Here is a 17,616-nt window from a genome sequence, read left to right as displayed (position 1 = left end):
ACTCTCCCTGCTGGCAGTGAAGTGTAAAGCCACACACTGGCTGAGCTGTGTCTTTTTGTCATCTAACAAACAGTGCGTTTGTCTTAAGTTGCTAGCAGTCTCAGTTAAGTGAAGTGTGTTTGCTGAAGAAAAAAAAAAATCTTTGTGCAGTGTCAGTGTTCCGATCAGATGTTGCCATTGCAGTGAACTGTGAAAGGCTGCATCTGCAACCAAACCACTGAATGTCACACTCATCTTTGCATTCTACCAACATCTCTCCTTATAAATGCAAGTGCAAGATTTCTTTCTCTCATTATATGACAGTTCTCTGTGATGGGCGTTATAATATGGGCCTCGGTCCATTGCAGATTGTGTATTACAGTAGTTTTATTGTTTTCATGCTGCCTTTTTTTTGCAGTTTTCGGAAGCCTTTGATAGCTGTTTGCCTTACCTCGTGGCGAACCACATTTTCCGGTTTGGGTGTTAGCAGCAAACCGCAAAGATATCACTCAATACATTCGCCATTGTGTTGTACAATTGCCTTGACTGCGGAAGTGTCAAAATCCATAAAAATATTGCAACATCCTCATTAAAACAAATAAAAAGTGATGTCTCCATTCATGCATGCTGGCACGACGCGTCAAGTTTTGTGAAATATTCATAATAATCACAGCAAATAGTCTATATAATCTAAAATACACGGTTTTTAGAATTGACTTGATAAGCATGTATTGGTTTTATATTTCTCCTATATTTGAAATGTAAGAGGTTGAATCAAAAGGTGATCCAAAAATGAATGTTTTGGATTTTAAAGAAAAAAGGAAAAATAGCTCCCAGATGCTCAATTAAGCGTTGAATTAGAGATGAGCTGAAAAATCCTTTTACTTGTCTACACAATTATTAAGAGGTGTGTAAAGACATATCCCAGCAAATAAACTTGAATTAATCTCTTTAGCAATGGAGAATAAATCCGTGCGTAATGCACTTTTTTACGCCCCAATTGAATATGTTAGTTGTCTGAACATATCTTCTCCTATGTGTCATACATAGGAGAATATTCTGATGCATTTAGATTAATAATAATAATAATAATAATAATAATAATAATAATAATAATAATAATAATAGTAGTAGTAGTAGTAGTAGTAGTAGTAGTAGTAGTAATAAAAAGTGGCTTTTAAACATAAGAATGTTTTTAATTTGTTTATTGTGATTTCCTGACTCTGTTTTTGTGCAATACCTTTTCAAATTAGTTGGAGCCAAAACTAAATATGCAAAACGCACAACGAAGTTCAGGATCACTTCTATTGTTTGGAACAAACACTTCATAGTAAACTGGGGCACAAATAGGTTTCACTCATTCATGTACAATTGAATTCAAACTGTGAGAACTCTGCAGATGTAGCTTCCAAAAGCTGCGTCTTCATGCTTTTGAACTTGAGATTTTTTTTTTTTTTTTTTTTTTTTTTTTTTAAGATGAAACTGCTGATGTGGATCAGACGAAAAGGAAGAAAACAGATTATCCAATTGTCATGATTTGTACCAAACAGCAACAGATTACTGTTCAGTAAACTGAGGAATTCGGGTCTTGAACAGAAACAATTAACATAATTTATTTAGCCGAATGCATTTGGATGGTGAGGGGAAACGTGTGGGCATCCAAGCAAGCTGAGCATACCGTCATTGTATTTCCCCACTGTGATTAAACGCTGACTTAATTTTCAGGCCAGTAATGGTGTATAAATTGGTAGGATTATTGTTACAGAAATACTTGGCGAGGAGGGCTTTGACTGGACTTCTGTTGAACATATTTCTCTTGAAACTTGAGGATCTGATGATTTTTTCCCCCTTAACTTTTCTTGTGGCTTTTGCTAGAAACATTTCACGCATACCATGGACTCCGTTGACAATACTTTCTCACAGCAAAACGCTAAAGGAATGATACGTCTACCCATGTCTATATATGTATAGTTAAAAATTGAAGTGAGGAGTAGTTGTTAACTAAAAGCAGGTTGTGTCTTGTCTGTGCGCTCGACCTTCGGATATTAAGGTTTGCAGGGTTTTTTTTTTTTTTTTTTTTACAATCTCTCTTTCACTGCTCTTGAGGACTTTTGACTTTGAGACTGGCTAAATCTTTTTATGGCGGCCAGTCTCCGCGTCCCAAAGGTCAGTGAGCTTCACAGTGCCCTTCGCAGAGAACTTGTGTGGCATGCGGTCTACGTCCCCCGCCGCCCCGTCTTCCGTTTATGGCACAAAGCTGGCCAGAGAAACAGAAAGCAGTGTTATTCCTGGTAAAGTGTTTCTGTGTGGAGAATGGTGCGTGCGTGTGAGGTGTATGTGTGTGTCTGTGGGTTCTCGTGTGTGTATATGTGTGTGTGTGTGTGTGTGTGTGTGTGTGCGTGTGTGTGTGTGCGTGTGTGTGTGCGTGTGTGTGTGTGTGTGTGTGTGTGTGTGTGTGTGTGTGTGTGTGTGTGTGTGCGGGTGTGTGTGGAAGAAGACTGCAGGAATGGCCGTGATTGTTTCAAAGAAGAGTGTTAATGTGATAAAGACAGGATAGGTAGGATACTTAAAGTTGCAGATCCATATCTTTTTACGTCTCACAGAACTGTTATGTATTGATTTTAGAATGATTTGAAATGAGTCCTCAATGCGCCCGCGTTTCTTGTTTTGCCTGAAATGTGACATCTTATTAATTTGCTTTTCAGGAGCGACAGGCGTACAACAAAACTCCCGACGTAGGTTGTGAGGGTTTCGGTGGCGCCACAAAAGCAGCGTTACCCCTTTTTAGCCCAGTTGTCTATGGCGGATATGCGTTCCTAATCGATTTTTGTATCACAATTTCAAACCAGTCAACTCCAGTCATTCTGAACTTGGCGTTTATTTATTTACATTTTGCAGCTTTTATCTGGGACCCCTAATACGGTGACAATCAATGTGCAACTTGTAATTAAGTTAGTTTTTTTGTATGTTTAGATTAGATAGTTTCTTCGCAAGAGTTTGCATTTGTCTTGTTTTGCTTCTAGAAATATCTTTTTTTTTTTTTTTTTTTTTTTTTTGTGATAAGGACCGTCTGATGCGTTTGGGCCTCCACGCAAACATGAAGGTCAAGTATGCTGGGAGCGGCCAGCTGAACCTGAGGTACCTGCTGGAAGCTACTGTTTTTATATATATTTATATAAAGGCACGTTTTGACGTCACCTGCTCAAAACAAGAATTCCCGCTGTTTCAAGGCACATGAAATGTAGCTTTGGTCACAGTATTAGACTACAATAATACAGGTATGCAATTCTCAGCGCGTTGTTCTCTGCCTCTTTTTCCCCTGAGCGTCTCAGTCTGCACAGCGAGCGATATCGGTGAACAAGTGGGGAGCCATTTTTAGTGATATCGGAAGCATTCAAAGCGCGGAGCATCTATTTAGAGCTCACGTTATGAGCCATTCGAGTCCTACGGGGCCGCCGAACACAAAAATAATTTATTTGACTCTTTGATACCAAAGAAACCAACCAGACCGGACTTTGTCCCGGGTTAAAAAGGCTTTTTTTACGTCTCAGTGTGTCTCATGGCCATTCGTTGTTTTTCTCCTCCTCGTAATAACCTAATTAAGACATTATTATTATTATTTTTTTTTAATTAACCAAGTGAAGTTAAATGGGTTAAAGCAAAACATATGTAGAGGCGATTGACAGCTCAAACCCAGATTTAATTTCAAATTGGGGAAGAAAAGGTATGAGCTCATCATACAAAATTCAAAATATGTCAAGTGGTGGGCATAATTTTCCATTTTTTTAAATGTTTATCCACTTATTCACTTAGAATTGCACTATTATGCAAGCAATTGTCGCGTTTTCTATAGATTATTTAGAATTTCAAGAGGATAAAGCATAGATTTAAAGATTGTGCAGCCTACAATTAAGGGCGAGCCTACAAATATGCTTTTAACTATATCGGCATGTGACAGAGTTTAACCCGGAGTGCTCATCAGTTTGAAAATACCTCTTTGTTCTGTTGTCTTTTTTCTTACAATTGTACTGACAGTGTAGCAAAAGTATATATATATTTTTTAAATGTTGGCTATTTTCTCTATTAAACGGGGTCAAAAATACATTGATACACATCTGTTCTGTTCTGTTCTGTTCTGTTCTGTTCTGTTTTCAGGCGATTCGGAGGGTTTTCTGATACCTTTTTATTTTTAATTTTTAATTTTTTGCTTTTTCCTGGGACGCCTAAATAAAAACAGGGCTGCAGAAAGGGAGTTCTTGCGCGGGGTGATTCCTTGTGATGTGAAATCATTTAATACTTCTAATAAAAAACTTAACACATTGTTGTGAAAGCTTTATGTCCGTGTGGTTGAATGTGAAATATACTCTGGAGATCGCTCCAAATGGAACAGCGATATGCGCCTCTGTGTTGTTTGCAACTGTTGCCACCACATGTTCTGCAGAGTGATGCGTTCACTGTCAAAATGTTATAATAAATTTAAATAAAATTATTTTTTTTAAAAAGGGTGAGAGAGATAGAGAGAGAGAGTGGCTTCTTTAGTGTTGCTTAAAACAATTTGCAGCACTCGCGGCTGAATTTAACTCCCCTACTTACATCCAATTAAACCTTGGGCCATGAGGGGACGGTGATATGATTACACAAGGCTTCCTACATTTAGCCATGACTTCAGCGGGCTTTGCAGCAGCGTCTTGGTGAACGTTGCTCATTGTGAGTGCGTCGGTGTGCATGTGTGAGAGCTGTATCATTTGAGGAAGGATTTATAACCACAAAGCCAAAACATTATAATATTTAGGAGGTGTCATTTTTCTTGTCTTTTCTTTTCTTCTTCTTTTTTTTTTTAGTTTCTCCGGGTGACACCTAGGTTAACCATTTTAATTATGGTGCTTAGTAGCGATACATAGCTTAAATTCCTCAGACACAAGTCGTTAAAGTTACTGCTTTAACTGTGATATTTAAGACGAACGCATGGCAAAAAGCAGTCAACAAATTATCATGACAGTTTCCTGAACTCTACTCCCGTGATATTGTTAATCAGGGAGTCACTTCCTTTCTGTACCGAAGAAGAAGAAGAAAAAGAAGTAGTAGAAGAAGAAGAAGCTGCTGCTGCGGCTCAAGTCAGCTGAGGAGAACTTTGCCTGTAAACCGGCTGCCACATCCCCTACTCATATTCGGTGCAGCATAATCAAACATTCCCGGGTCCTATTGCTCACTGAGTTTGTCCTCCAGAGAAATAAACACATGCTGAAGCTTTATTCTTTGACTGATGGTCTGAGTGCGCCCAGGCGAGAAAAGTCGGTGTTCTTAAACCCTCGGAAATCGGATATTGCCAAGTAGTGGTCATATTCTACCACGTTATGACACATGCGGCGACTTGAAAACAAGAGGAGCGCTTGTTTCCCTGACATTTAAAAACTTAGTAAACAGATTGAAATGGTTTCCATCCCCCCCTCCACTTCCTCTTCTCCTCTTGTCTTGATTAGAGCATTTAATGCTTGGATTTTATTATTGCATTGCTTATTCATACTGCGGCATTATTTATTAATGTCGCATTAATACGCATCATTGGAAAGATTATGATGGAGAAATGAATTGACAATGTTGTTTTGGTCTGTCTGTCTTAGTGCTTTTAGCGTCAAGAGAAATAAGCAAAAAAAGATATATATTATTTTATTGCTGCTCCGTGCGTATTATTTGTTTCATAGAAAATTAGACAAGCAAGATTCATTTTTATTATTGTCAGCTGCCAAATACTATAAGTTTACAAATTATTTGCCATCACTGTTGGTGCTTGCGGGTTTTTCTTACTGCATGCCATGCACTGCAGCGAGGTAAAAACATTTTTACGTAAAATCCATCGTTTCGCAAATACAGAAACTAATGCAGGAGCAGCAGCAGGAACAGCAGCAGCAGCAGCAGCAGCATGTATCTTGAATGAGAAGCCGCAAGGCCAGTGTTTTTTACACAAATATTTCCATAGTTACGCTTGATGATTTGGGCCCACGACAAAGTAAATCGGCAGCTGTGCATTCAGAGGCGTAGACAACTCAGAGTATTATTTTTCCTTCTACTTCTTTTTCTAGCTGGAATAGTTCAGCGCGTTGCGCATGCATTCCAAGACGCGAAAATTCGGATTTTTGTTTTAAAAATCGAGGGATTTGATTATGCCTATTTGTAAAGAGGGAAAGAGAGCTAGAGAAAAAAATCATAAGCATTATTATTATTATTATTATTATTATTTTAAATTAGCCGCTTCCCTCTATTTTTGAAATGCAGAATGGAATATATTAGTTTACTGAAATCCAAATTCCTTTCATTCTCCGCGTTAATGGTTTTCTATGGAACAAAGGGGATTTAGCGTTACTGCAGTCATTCGGAGTTTTATGGTTGGACGTAGAGAGGATTTTAGTGGTCAAATTCAAGTGCTGTGTCTGGACAGCTGTCTGCTTTCTTTGTACTTGGATGCAGGAAGCATCATGTGAGACAACCTTTTGTTTGCTGGAGGTAGTAAACAAGTTAAAGCCATTGCCACGTTTTAAACTCCAAGTTTCCAACGCTCAGATCTTGACCATGTTGCTCTTTTTGGCTCTTTCTTTTACTGTTGGAAATCAAAAATCATAAGGATAACACAATATAGCAACTCTTTCTTTTAGCAGATTTTTCAGCAACACGTGTGTAAAGGGAGTTTAATAGAAACGGCTGCGTTATTGGGTTAGGATTTAAGAGTCTGTTTAGGAAGTTCCCTGTGATCAGAAACAATGGGGCGTCGTATTAATTTCGCCTTGTAACTGTATCAGTCTATAAAGACTCAAAGATGGGGCTCAGCAGTACAATTAAAAGTCTGAAATCACACGCAGCTGCTCTTTTTCCCTCCAAACCTTTCATTTTACGGGAGTGTTCCTTTTTTATTTTTAAGTGTGTCCGTCTGTCAACCACTGATAAATGTCAACATATATGTGAGAAATTAAGGAAAAGATCCAATCCTTCTGGTTCTCTTTATAGTAAGCGTCGGGGTAGAGAAACCTATCAGAAAGAAATCATGTACATAATCAGATTATTTTCTTATAAATAACCAAAAAAAAAAAAGCCACCTATAAAATATTTAATAAAGAGCATAATAATTTATCTCTAAGCAGTAACGTTTCGACCACGATGCTCAGTCTCTGTAGCTGGGCTTTACATCGGATCCACCAGTGTCATTTGTTTTCTGTGTGCTTCCCCCACCCCGCAAACATTTAAAAGTTTGTGTTTGTGCAACTAGAACACATCATGCACCAGGAGGGGGAGAGATGCACGGTCCGTGCTCTCGGAGAGGGGGCTCCTCTTCTACTTTATCCTTCGCAAGAATCCCAGAGACGCAGTGTGGCTGGTGGCTTGCATAGTTGGCCTCCTTAAACTCTGTTAAGACCTAAAGTCAAAGGGAATAATGAGAGCAGTCCGATTTCTTTATCTTGCGCAGTCTGCTCATGCTTGAGGTGCATTGCTCATTGCCCCACCGCCGGTTTTACTTCACAGCATATAATTATAGCCAACAAGAACCGCCACCAACACCACCACCACCTCTGCGCTGAGGAATAAACATACGTTCATTTGCAGACAGGGTGGAAATACCATAAATACAATGCCCGGTGAGTTTATTTGATGGATTATTTCATGTAAGCTGGCTGGCGAGTCCTTCATAACCAAGTGTGAAGCAGACACCTGTAACGACTATTAAGAAAATGATACCATCAAATGTTAGAACTATGTTCGAAAGATCTGCAGCGTATTAACAGAGCCGGGTACAGGAAGTCGAGCATGTATATTTTATTAAGAAACAAATTTGATATTTACTACTTTTGAAGCGGTGGGGCAATGAATGAGAACAGATATTGGCTGCTTAATGTGCTGTTCGGATGCACCATCCATGAAATACGTGAATAAAATTTTACCTACATCTTGATAGAAGTCTGATCTAATACAACTATTTCTACTACTACTACTACTACTACTACTACTACTACTACTACTACTACTACTACTACTACTAATAATAATAATAATAATAATAATAATAATAATAATAATAATAATAATAATAATCTTACCTTTAAAATCCCTCAAAAACTATCAAATGCCTGTCCCTGATTGCACTCTAGAAATTGTGCTTTGCCTTTTTAAGAAGCCCTGGTTCTTCAGCTGGCCTACTAGCCCATAAGCATACACACACACACACACACACACACACACACACACACACACACACACACACACACACGCCTACACACACACACACACACACACACACACACACAGACACACACACACACACACACACACACACACACACACAAACGCTGCACATATCTCACTAATTGTCATAAGCCAGCAAACAAGAATCTGTAACTGGTTTGCTCGGTGCGCCTGTGGCGTTTGAAAATTATTCGTTTGAACCTCCTCGATCTACCTAAAGCCAACCACTCCTACACAACCAACTCTTCCAAATTGATATATGACAATATCTACTTTCGATCACGTGTCTGCGGGGCGACTTAGACGGATTGCGCGTCATCTCGCCTTCCCAAATTTTTCCCCTTCTGCTGCAGCTCGAATCCAAAACATCTATCTATAGTGGCCGAGTAGCGAGAGAGCGAAAGATGTTTAACTCGGTGAATCTGGGCAACTTTTGCTCCCAGACACGCAAAGACCGGACATCCGAGTTTGGGGACAGGACGGGCTGCGCTTCCAACATCTACCTCCCCAGCTGCACCTACTACGTCCCCGAGTTTTCCGCCGTCTCCTCGTTTCTTCCGCAGGCCCCTTCGCGGCAAATCAGCTACCCTTACTCCACGAATCTGTCTCAAGTGCAGCCGGTGCGGGAAGTTTCGTACGGCTTGGACCCCGCCAGCAAATGGCACCACAGGAGCAACTATGCGTCGTGCTACTCGGGAGAGGATCTGGTGCATAGAGACTGTCTTCCTCCATCCACCATGACAGAAATGCTCATGAAGAACGAGAGCGTGTACAGCCACCACCATCACCACCATGCCCACCCGGGATCCAATCACCCTTCCACGGGCTTTTACTCTGGCGTGGGGAAAAACAATGTCCTCCCACAAGGCTTCGACCGCTTTTTCGAGACCGCATACTGCAGCAGCACGGACAATCAGTCAGACAATTGTTTACAAAAGGGCGAGGGAGGGAAGCTGGAAAGCGACTCCCAGCAGCAGCAGCAACAGCAGCAACAGCAACAGCAGCAGGACGCCACAGCCGCTATATCTGGAGTCCCGGAGCCGGGGAAAGACCCAGACGATGAGGAGGAACATACGAATTCAGGCTCCTGCACCTCTTCTTCCGCCACAGCCAAGGACGGAAACGCCAGCAAGAGCAGCCACTCGAGTAGGTACAACCGAAGCTGTAAAACGGGGGGAAGGTTAAGGGGACTAGACCGGTGTTTTGTCGGTCAGATTTTATGTGGAGTTTTATAAGCATTCAAAGGATTTTATTATAACCCTACAAAGCTCTTTCTTGCAACGGGAAGAATTTTTACGATGGGAAAAGGGCTTTGAAAAAAGAAAAAGTGGGGGATGTTATACACAGACGCCTCAATGGTGAGAGTCTGTGAAATTTTTTAAGAGAGAGCTATTGTGACAAATGTTAACTTTGATCGTGAACTTGCGTTGGTCATTTTTAAGGGATTTTCTTGTTGGGGCTGTCGTGTGTAAAAACCAATTGGGCAGAACATTGCTTTTGGCGTCCGGTGAATTATCTTTAGCACAAGGTTTCCGCGCAAAAAAGAGATGCAGCAAAGAGCATTAAACACAAAACAATCTATCTATCTATCTATCTATCTATCTATCTATCTATCTATCTATCTATCTATCTATCTATCTATCTATCTATCTATCTATCTATCTATCTATCTATCTATCTATCTATCTATCTATCTATCTATCTATCTATCTATCTATCTATCTATCTATCTATCTATCTATCTATCTATCTATCTATCTATCTATCTATCTATCTATCTATCTATCTATCTATCTATCTATCTATCTAACTATCTATCTATCTATCTATCTATCTATCTATCTATCTATCTATCTATCTATCTATCTATCTATCTATCTATCTATCTATCTATCTATCTATCTATCTATCATCTGTCAATCTGAAATATGTTATGTGAAGATGTTAAAAAGCTTAATATGCGGTCTAAATAACTTCTTTAGAAAAGACATTATCAGAAAATCTATTGATCAGATATCACCTAAAATTAAAGCTCACTATTATTTTGCCAGTGTGACTGGATCATTCGGGGTGTGGATTCAAACCTGAGACTTAAATTTGCCCACTTTCCACGCTAACACACACACACACACACACCCACACACACACACACACACACACACGCACACACGCACACGCACACACCCACCCACACACACACACACACACACACACACACACTCACACACTCATGCTGCACAATAAATGAAATGTATTTCCCCGGTCACCTGTTTGATAAGGAGTGATAGGGCCACAGGGGGTCTGCACAGGGGCCGCTGCAGACAAGAGGCAATGCATCCACTGCCAGAAGATTGTGCAAATTGTTTAGTTTAGCTCCAGAGGAATGTGGCGCACATAATGCAGGGCGAAAATACTTTTTGTTATTGTGTATTTGTAGCAGATAAACACGTACTTAGCGAGGCTGTAAGTTGATATTATTCCCTCCGAACTATTTTGGATATTTAGCACTCTTTATGGCTGGTTTATCTGATAGCCTCTGCTACTTCACTTCATGAATGTGGTTTGAAGTGTTATCATTGCTAATGCCACTGACTCAGGATTTTCAGCACCTGGCGAGCCTATTGCCACCTCAGCACTCCACTCTATCTTTATTATTTTTATTTATTTATTTATTTAAAAAATATTGCGTTATTCTCCACTTGATCCGCTCAAATAATAACATGAGTATCATTTTCTTCTCCATCCAGGCGTCCCCCGGACAAGGAAGAAGCGGTGTCCCTATTCCAAGTTTCAAATTCGAGAGCTGGAGCGGGAGTTCTTCTTCAACGTTTACATCAACAAGGAGAAGAGGCTCCAGCTTTCCCGAATGTTGAACCTCACCGACCGCCAGGTTAAAATCTGGTTCCAGAACAGAAGAATGAAAGAGAAGAAGCTGAGCAGAGATCGCTTGCAGTACTTCTCTGGAAACCCCCTGTTGTGAGCAGAAAGAGTGTCACAGGACAGTGGCATAGAGGCCTCCTTCTCCTCCTTCTTCTCCTTGTCTCATTGAATGAATGGTAATCGTGGGCATAACCGTTTTTTTCCCACAAAGAGGAGCCCATATCACCAACAGTGCAATGTGAAAAAAGTGAACAGTGGAAGAAAATAGGCCTTCAATAAGGGGAGGGGGATAATGTCGCCATTTTCTTATTATCCTGCTGGGCGGCGATGAATTTCTAGCTGGTTTTACCCCCTCTGACAAAAAGGCCTGCGTTAGAATAAACATTTATATGCTGGTCTTGAAAATGTCCTATTTATCACGACTCTCCGGTTTGTCTTTAATCTACTGTTCGTATCGACATATTTGTTAAAATATCAGCAGACAACTTTTAGCTCTTACGCCAGCCTCTGGTCAGTGTATATAGCATATCAATATCTAAAATATTTCATCATCGACCAGAGTGTGGGCAGAATTTTTTTTTATTTTTCATTTTTTTCCAGTCTATATTTTTTTTCCCTCCTTGAGAGATGTGATATCCAATCTGTGAAAGTATTACATCCCCCCTCAGCCCCCCCAACCCTCCGGCCACCTTCATGTATACAGAATAGCCTATGCAATGTGCATTCGTGACTGTAAATAGGCATATGTTGGATCTTTTTTTTTTTTTTTTCTCCATATCCCTGCTGCTATTTTTCAGCACACTTGCCCATGCCACACGAATAGCTTTAATGGCGACTCTTGTTAAATTATTTGCTTCAGACATTTTGGTGCTTTGGATCGCAGAGAGGATGAGCAGATCGTCGGCCTGTGTATCGCTACAATAACTAAATAAACAGAAACCTATAGGCAAAAATGAACGACTTTGTGCTATTTGTGCTGTTACATTGCATACTCGTCTTTTTTATTTTCTTGGCACAACGCTGCTTTTTTTTTCTTGTGTAACTTGCATGCTTTTTGGAAATTGCAACTTATGTTAAATTTGAATATGTAGACCCTGGCACAATTTATTCGTCTTAATGGCCTGTGCGTTTGGATACAAGCGTTAGAAGTAATACGATTGAAAGCTCAAGTATCAGAGAATATTTCGGGACCTGTTTGCAGATTTTCTAAGTTTTCCACGTCAAAATCCCACTTTAGGCGTTTGCTCGCGCGTTAAGCGAACCACAGCTTAGATCTTACATAGAGAGAGAGAGAGGGCAAGAAGGGAATGATAACCTCTTTTAGTAGACACTAAATGGAATCGCCACTCTTGTAGTCTAGACGCTGCCATAAAGACAGAGGCACTAAATGGCTATTTTTTTCTCTTAATTGCACCGTCTGTTCTGGGGAAATGGTGTTCACTTCCGCACTAAATAGTAAACAAGCAAGACTAGATGTCCTAAGGAAAAACAGTGAGGAATAGAGGTTTTAGAGATGAACTCGGTCTGTGACATATGCAAGAAAAAAGAAGAAAGCAAAAAAAAAAAAAAAGTGAGCAGCAGAAAGCAAATGTGTGAGAGCATGTGTGTGTGTGTGTGTGTGTGTGTGTGTGTGTGTGTGTGTGTGTATGTGTGTGTATAAAAGTGTGTCTTATGTTGACGGAATTGACGCATGTGTCTTGCGAATGTGACGGTGCGCACACCATATGTGCGCAGGATGATTGCACGTGTGCATTAAGCACAATGTATAATTAAATGTAGTCTTTGAACTTCAATAATGTCAAGGCCTTCACCTTTAACCCGCCGCAATAAAGTGGAATCAAGGAGCCCGGAAATGGTCGCAGCGGCGGAACGGACCAATGGGAGTGAGTGGGAACAGAAAATGGAATGCGCACACAGGACCAACTTTGACCTTTCGCATTAAACTACAACAGGTAACTTTGCCAGCTTTAACACATCCAGTAAATACACTTTATTGTCCTTGTAAAAAAAAAAATCGCTAGGTGTTCACGCATGAGGCGATTTTAAATGTGCAGATTTGTACTCAGTTCGCACACAAATTGAGGGTTTGTATGTGTGTGATGATGTGACTGTTAATAAATTGCTATGTGATTATTTATTTGTATCACAGATATTTTGTGCACATTCACAATTGCATAGACAATCATTTAGAATAGAGTTAGTGAAGTTTGGTCGATTTTTATTTATTTTTTTGGAATTTGGAAAAACAAAGATGATGGAAAAAGACTCTTTGTATTCACGTGACTTTCTTTTTTTTCTCGTTCGTAACGTCTGTGACGCTGAATTAATTATTATCATAGTAAAATTGCACATCATGAGGCAGTATCTGCAAAAAGTGGGGGTTGGGGACGTTCAATCTAGAGAGGATGCGCACAGACAGAGATCAAGGCTACATGCGCCCCCGTCTTACGCCACACCTACCAACCTTGGCCCCTGGACGGTGACGTGAGTAATTTGTAAATTTCCCCAACACCCAACGTCACTAACACAGAGCTCTGGGGGTCTTCTGCGAGTGCTGTCCATCAACCACACGGGGGCCAGGATTCCCTTCCTTCTGGCCTCGGCGCTGGTTCGTTTTCCTGAACGGGAGCCTGAAAGTGACATCAGAGCAGTAGTGGCCTACTGTTATCCAAAAAGACGTCCTCTCGGATGATATGCTGTAACAGAAGAAAACCCTAGCTCTAACAGTGAGATATTGATATGGTCCAGTCTGGTTTCTGCACTTGGGAGTAGTTGGCAGGGAAAATGGCGACTGACATTTTGTATTATTATTGTATTATTATTTACTTTTTTATATATATATATATATATATATATATATATATATATATATATATATATATATATATATATATATATATATATATATATATATATATATAATTGTGGCTTTGAAAGGAGAAGGAAATAGTATAATGCAGCTGCGTAACAATCAGTGAAAGATTGAAGCTGTAACTTAAAAAAACAAAACAAAAAAAAAACAAAAGTAGGAAAGAGTGGGTCGTTTTTGTTGTGTGCTAGCGTAGATAGTAATTTTCTAAATAATCTTCAGCGGCCCATGGGAAAACAATAAACTGGAAAAAACTAAATAATGGAAGATAACCACAGTATTTTTTATTTTATTTTTTTTAAATATCCATTACTTGTTATTTCATGTCAGTTATGTACGTTTCTCTTAATAAATTAATTTGCAATAGTAAAAATGAAACTGTTGGTTTGAACACTGTTCCAAACGGCTCAGAAAATATAAAAGAAAACTCGCAGAAGCAATTGCGCACAATTCAAAGATAATTCTGGGCTATTTTTTTTTTAAAGATAATATTGTCTTTTTTATTTTATTATATTTATTCATTTATTTTTTGGGGGGACGGGGGTCGATAATTATAGCAAAGTTTCATAACGTGTTGGACAGTAGAGCGCTGATTTCAAACTCGTCTTCAACATGTGATAGAGTAAGTGAGGAAAGTTGCGTAAACTTTCTCTTTCTTTCTAAAAATATACACCGTGTTTATTTCCAACTTGCGTCCGGTGAACTTTAACTTTACACCAAAATGTATCTATTTAGGTACAAACATGCAAACTATTTTTTTCCAGCTACAAATAATTATATGAATTTAAATGGGAGCAAAAGTCATTTAAACTGCTAGTCATTTTTAGCTCATTTGATAAAACCCAATTTTTAATATTTTTTTCCATTTTTGCCAAAAATGTTGTTATTTTTGCTGTATTTGTCTGCAAAAGTATAAGATTCTTTAAACATTTTAAGACATTTTTCTTACCTTGCACTTAACTTAATTTAAGTGTTTACCCATCATAATAATTTAATATAAATTCGGTTTATCTTCTATTTTGAAGTAAATATAGGAGGATCCCAGTTCCTTATTCCTCCGCAGATACTAATCAAAGGGTTATAGGCTATTCAATGGTTTTACACTACAGTGTCTCAGCACCTAACCTGTTCTATTGGGCTATAAAACAGCTCCTCGCTGTAAAACGAGCTCCTGCTCTTTCAGCAACAGCTCCCTCTCTCAAATGCAATTGCGGGGTGCCGTTTATTCTCGCCACCAAAACAAGCCTTATTAAAATAAATAAATAAATACAACGTTTTACATTTGAAACGGCAGCGTGTCTGTACGTGGGTATATATTTTCTGTTCTCGTGCTTTGCTGTTAAGTCTGCAACACTGCCCGACTTTTGTTGTTGGTGTTTAATTAAGCTCTTACATGATTCTGGAGCCATAAATTTGCAGTTGCGCATGGGTTGGACACCAGTATGAAAGGCAAAACAAAGCGCAGTCTCCCACACATCCAACTGGAAAGATATTTCAAAGTGGCTGCCAGGAAGTAAATTGATTGTGTCGCCTCGTTGCAGCTCCTGGTTGGTGGGTCCGCAGAAAGGAGAACCCACGCAGCATTCAATACTCTTACCTGTTCGGATTATGATAACAACTTCCAGGTTTGCAATCGAGCGGACGATAATTTTGCTTAGACAAGTGTAAAGACCAAGGTAAAATATAAGCATAGCCAACTCCCTTTCTCTCATATGTACGTATGTGTGTGTTTGTGTGTGTGTGTATGTAGCTGTTTTAAGGGATTTCTTGAAGGCTTAAAGGCGCATGTGCAGACATGCACATGTGAAACCGAGGTGCTGTCGTTTCATTCCAGATATGCTAGTTCTCCTGAAAAGTGCTTTTCCTTCTTCAAAGGAGAAAATTAAATGAAACAAAATGTATCTCGGTGAAACAGCCGTGGCCCGTTTTCATGTCAGGACTTAGCCCGGATAAACAATCAGCATGTTGTTGTGGAGCAAATTTAGACACAGCCAATGACAGCATGTTCCTTTTCTGAATATTACTTTTTTTTTGTAAACTTGAATACAACGAGTGTCCCTCTTCAGTGCAAACAGTCACACAGTGTTTCAGATTCACTTTGACTCGACGACACAGATTTCACTGTTATGCAGTTGCCTGCCTCTGTTGCAGCCTCTTTTTTAAAATATAAAATATCAATATCTTCTGTCTTGTGAGACAATAAGGTGTGCCTCGTGGAATATGTGTGATTCAAACAATGAAAATTCCACGAATTCTTTGGTTTCTTTCACCCTCATTAAAAACCTGTTTCCATGACGCCGTGTGACTAATTTGTCCTGTACTATCATGAATACTTTTTTTTTCTTTTTCTTGCAGGTTGTGTGAAATTCCACCATGGCACCTTTGCTCGTATCGCTTACATGTCTTAAAAAACATAAATAAAATAATAATAATAATAATAATAATACTAAAATCTAAACTCAAGTTTTGAGCAAGCCTGTGATTTTCTCATAGGTGTAAAATAAGACTGTATGTGATTTTTTTTTTTTTTGTGCTAAGCAGATGGTGGCCTGTCGGTTAATGTTTCATGTAATAAAATAGCCACCCTGTGAAATTCTTCATCTGTTTTCATATAAGGCAGAAGCTTGAGTGTATTAAACAGTGATGATATTGTCAATGTCAATGTTCCTTCTTTCAAGCTTTAGTTTCTGATCCTTGAATAATGTCTACAGAAACATTTTACCTACGAGAATCCTGCATGGCCAAAACTCTGAAGCCATTTTTTTTCTTTTTTTCTTTTTCTCTTTTGTCGTGTAAGGCCAAATTTTCACATTTTCTTCATCATGACTGTAGAGGAATGTGAACCACAAAGACGAAACCAACTTATTTGGACTATTATCTTGCCAAAAAGGTTTTCTCTGTATATATTTATGTTTAGGTTAGACGGGCGACCCGTTTCAAATGAACATACAATGCTGCCCTTGCCGTTGAAGGTGATTCTGAACTGCACACGCACACTAACTCGTGCACTTTGGACGCAGCGATACCAAAACAAAACGACAAATGACGAGCACATTCACCGACGCAGCAATAAACGATTCCAGGCGAGAGCATTCCGCGCAGGTTTGCCTTAAATCCACATTTGTTAGCCGTTTCGCGTAATGCATTTCTTTATTCCTCTATCTGCGCAGACGCAAACACAAGTTAGCCAAATACTTCCCCAAATTCCCTTAAAGCCAAAACGCATCAACCATGTTGTCGTGGCCCTGCTCTTCGGGATTTTCCTCGTGTAAAGCCGAATAATAAAAGTTCAAACACTTAGAGGCAAACTGTTGGGCTAAATAAAATAACCAATTAAATTCATGCTATATAATTTTTTATATAAATCGAAAATAAACTCTGGATTTCTCTTCATAATTAAAGTGGTGCCGTTCTTTCCACCGTGTATTTATGCGGCGTAAAACGTCCTGAGGAGCACTAATTGCAGCAGGAAAAACAAAAACAGGACATAAACTCCCACGTCACACCCTTGTCACTCAATATCAAATGAACTGATGCTTTAAACTACACACTTCCTATGGAAAATAGCACATCTTACTCTCCGTTACACACTTATAAGAAACAAATATAATTTTAAAAAAGAGAGAGAGAGTCATCTCCTTAAGTACAAATATTACAAA

General features: G+C 39.3%; 1 protein-coding gene across 1 annotated transcript; it reads left to right on the top strand.

Moving 5' to 3' along the window:
- Positions 1-8,516: 8,516 nt before the first annotated feature.
- On the top strand, positions 8,517-12,045 carry hoxc11a (homeobox C11a). Its single transcript, XM_044111750.1, has 2 exons — positions 8,517-9,354; positions 10,956-12,045. The coding sequence occupies exons 1-2, from the start codon at positions 8,613-8,615 to the stop codon at positions 11,186-11,188; spliced, it is 975 nt and encodes a 324-aa protein (XP_043967685.1). The 5' UTR covers positions 8,517-8,612; the 3' UTR covers positions 11,189-12,045.
- Positions 12,046-17,616: the final 5,571 nt, after the last annotated feature.

Source organism: Gambusia affinis, linkage group LG01, assembly GCF_019740435.1.
Source record: "Gambusia affinis linkage group LG01, SWU_Gaff_1.0, whole genome shotgun sequence".
NCBI classification, from domain to species: Eukaryota; Metazoa; Chordata; class Actinopteri; order Cyprinodontiformes; family Poeciliidae; genus Gambusia; species Gambusia affinis.
The sequence above is the reverse complement of the archived record's forward strand: the minus strand, read 5'-3'. Positions and strand labels throughout refer to the sequence as shown.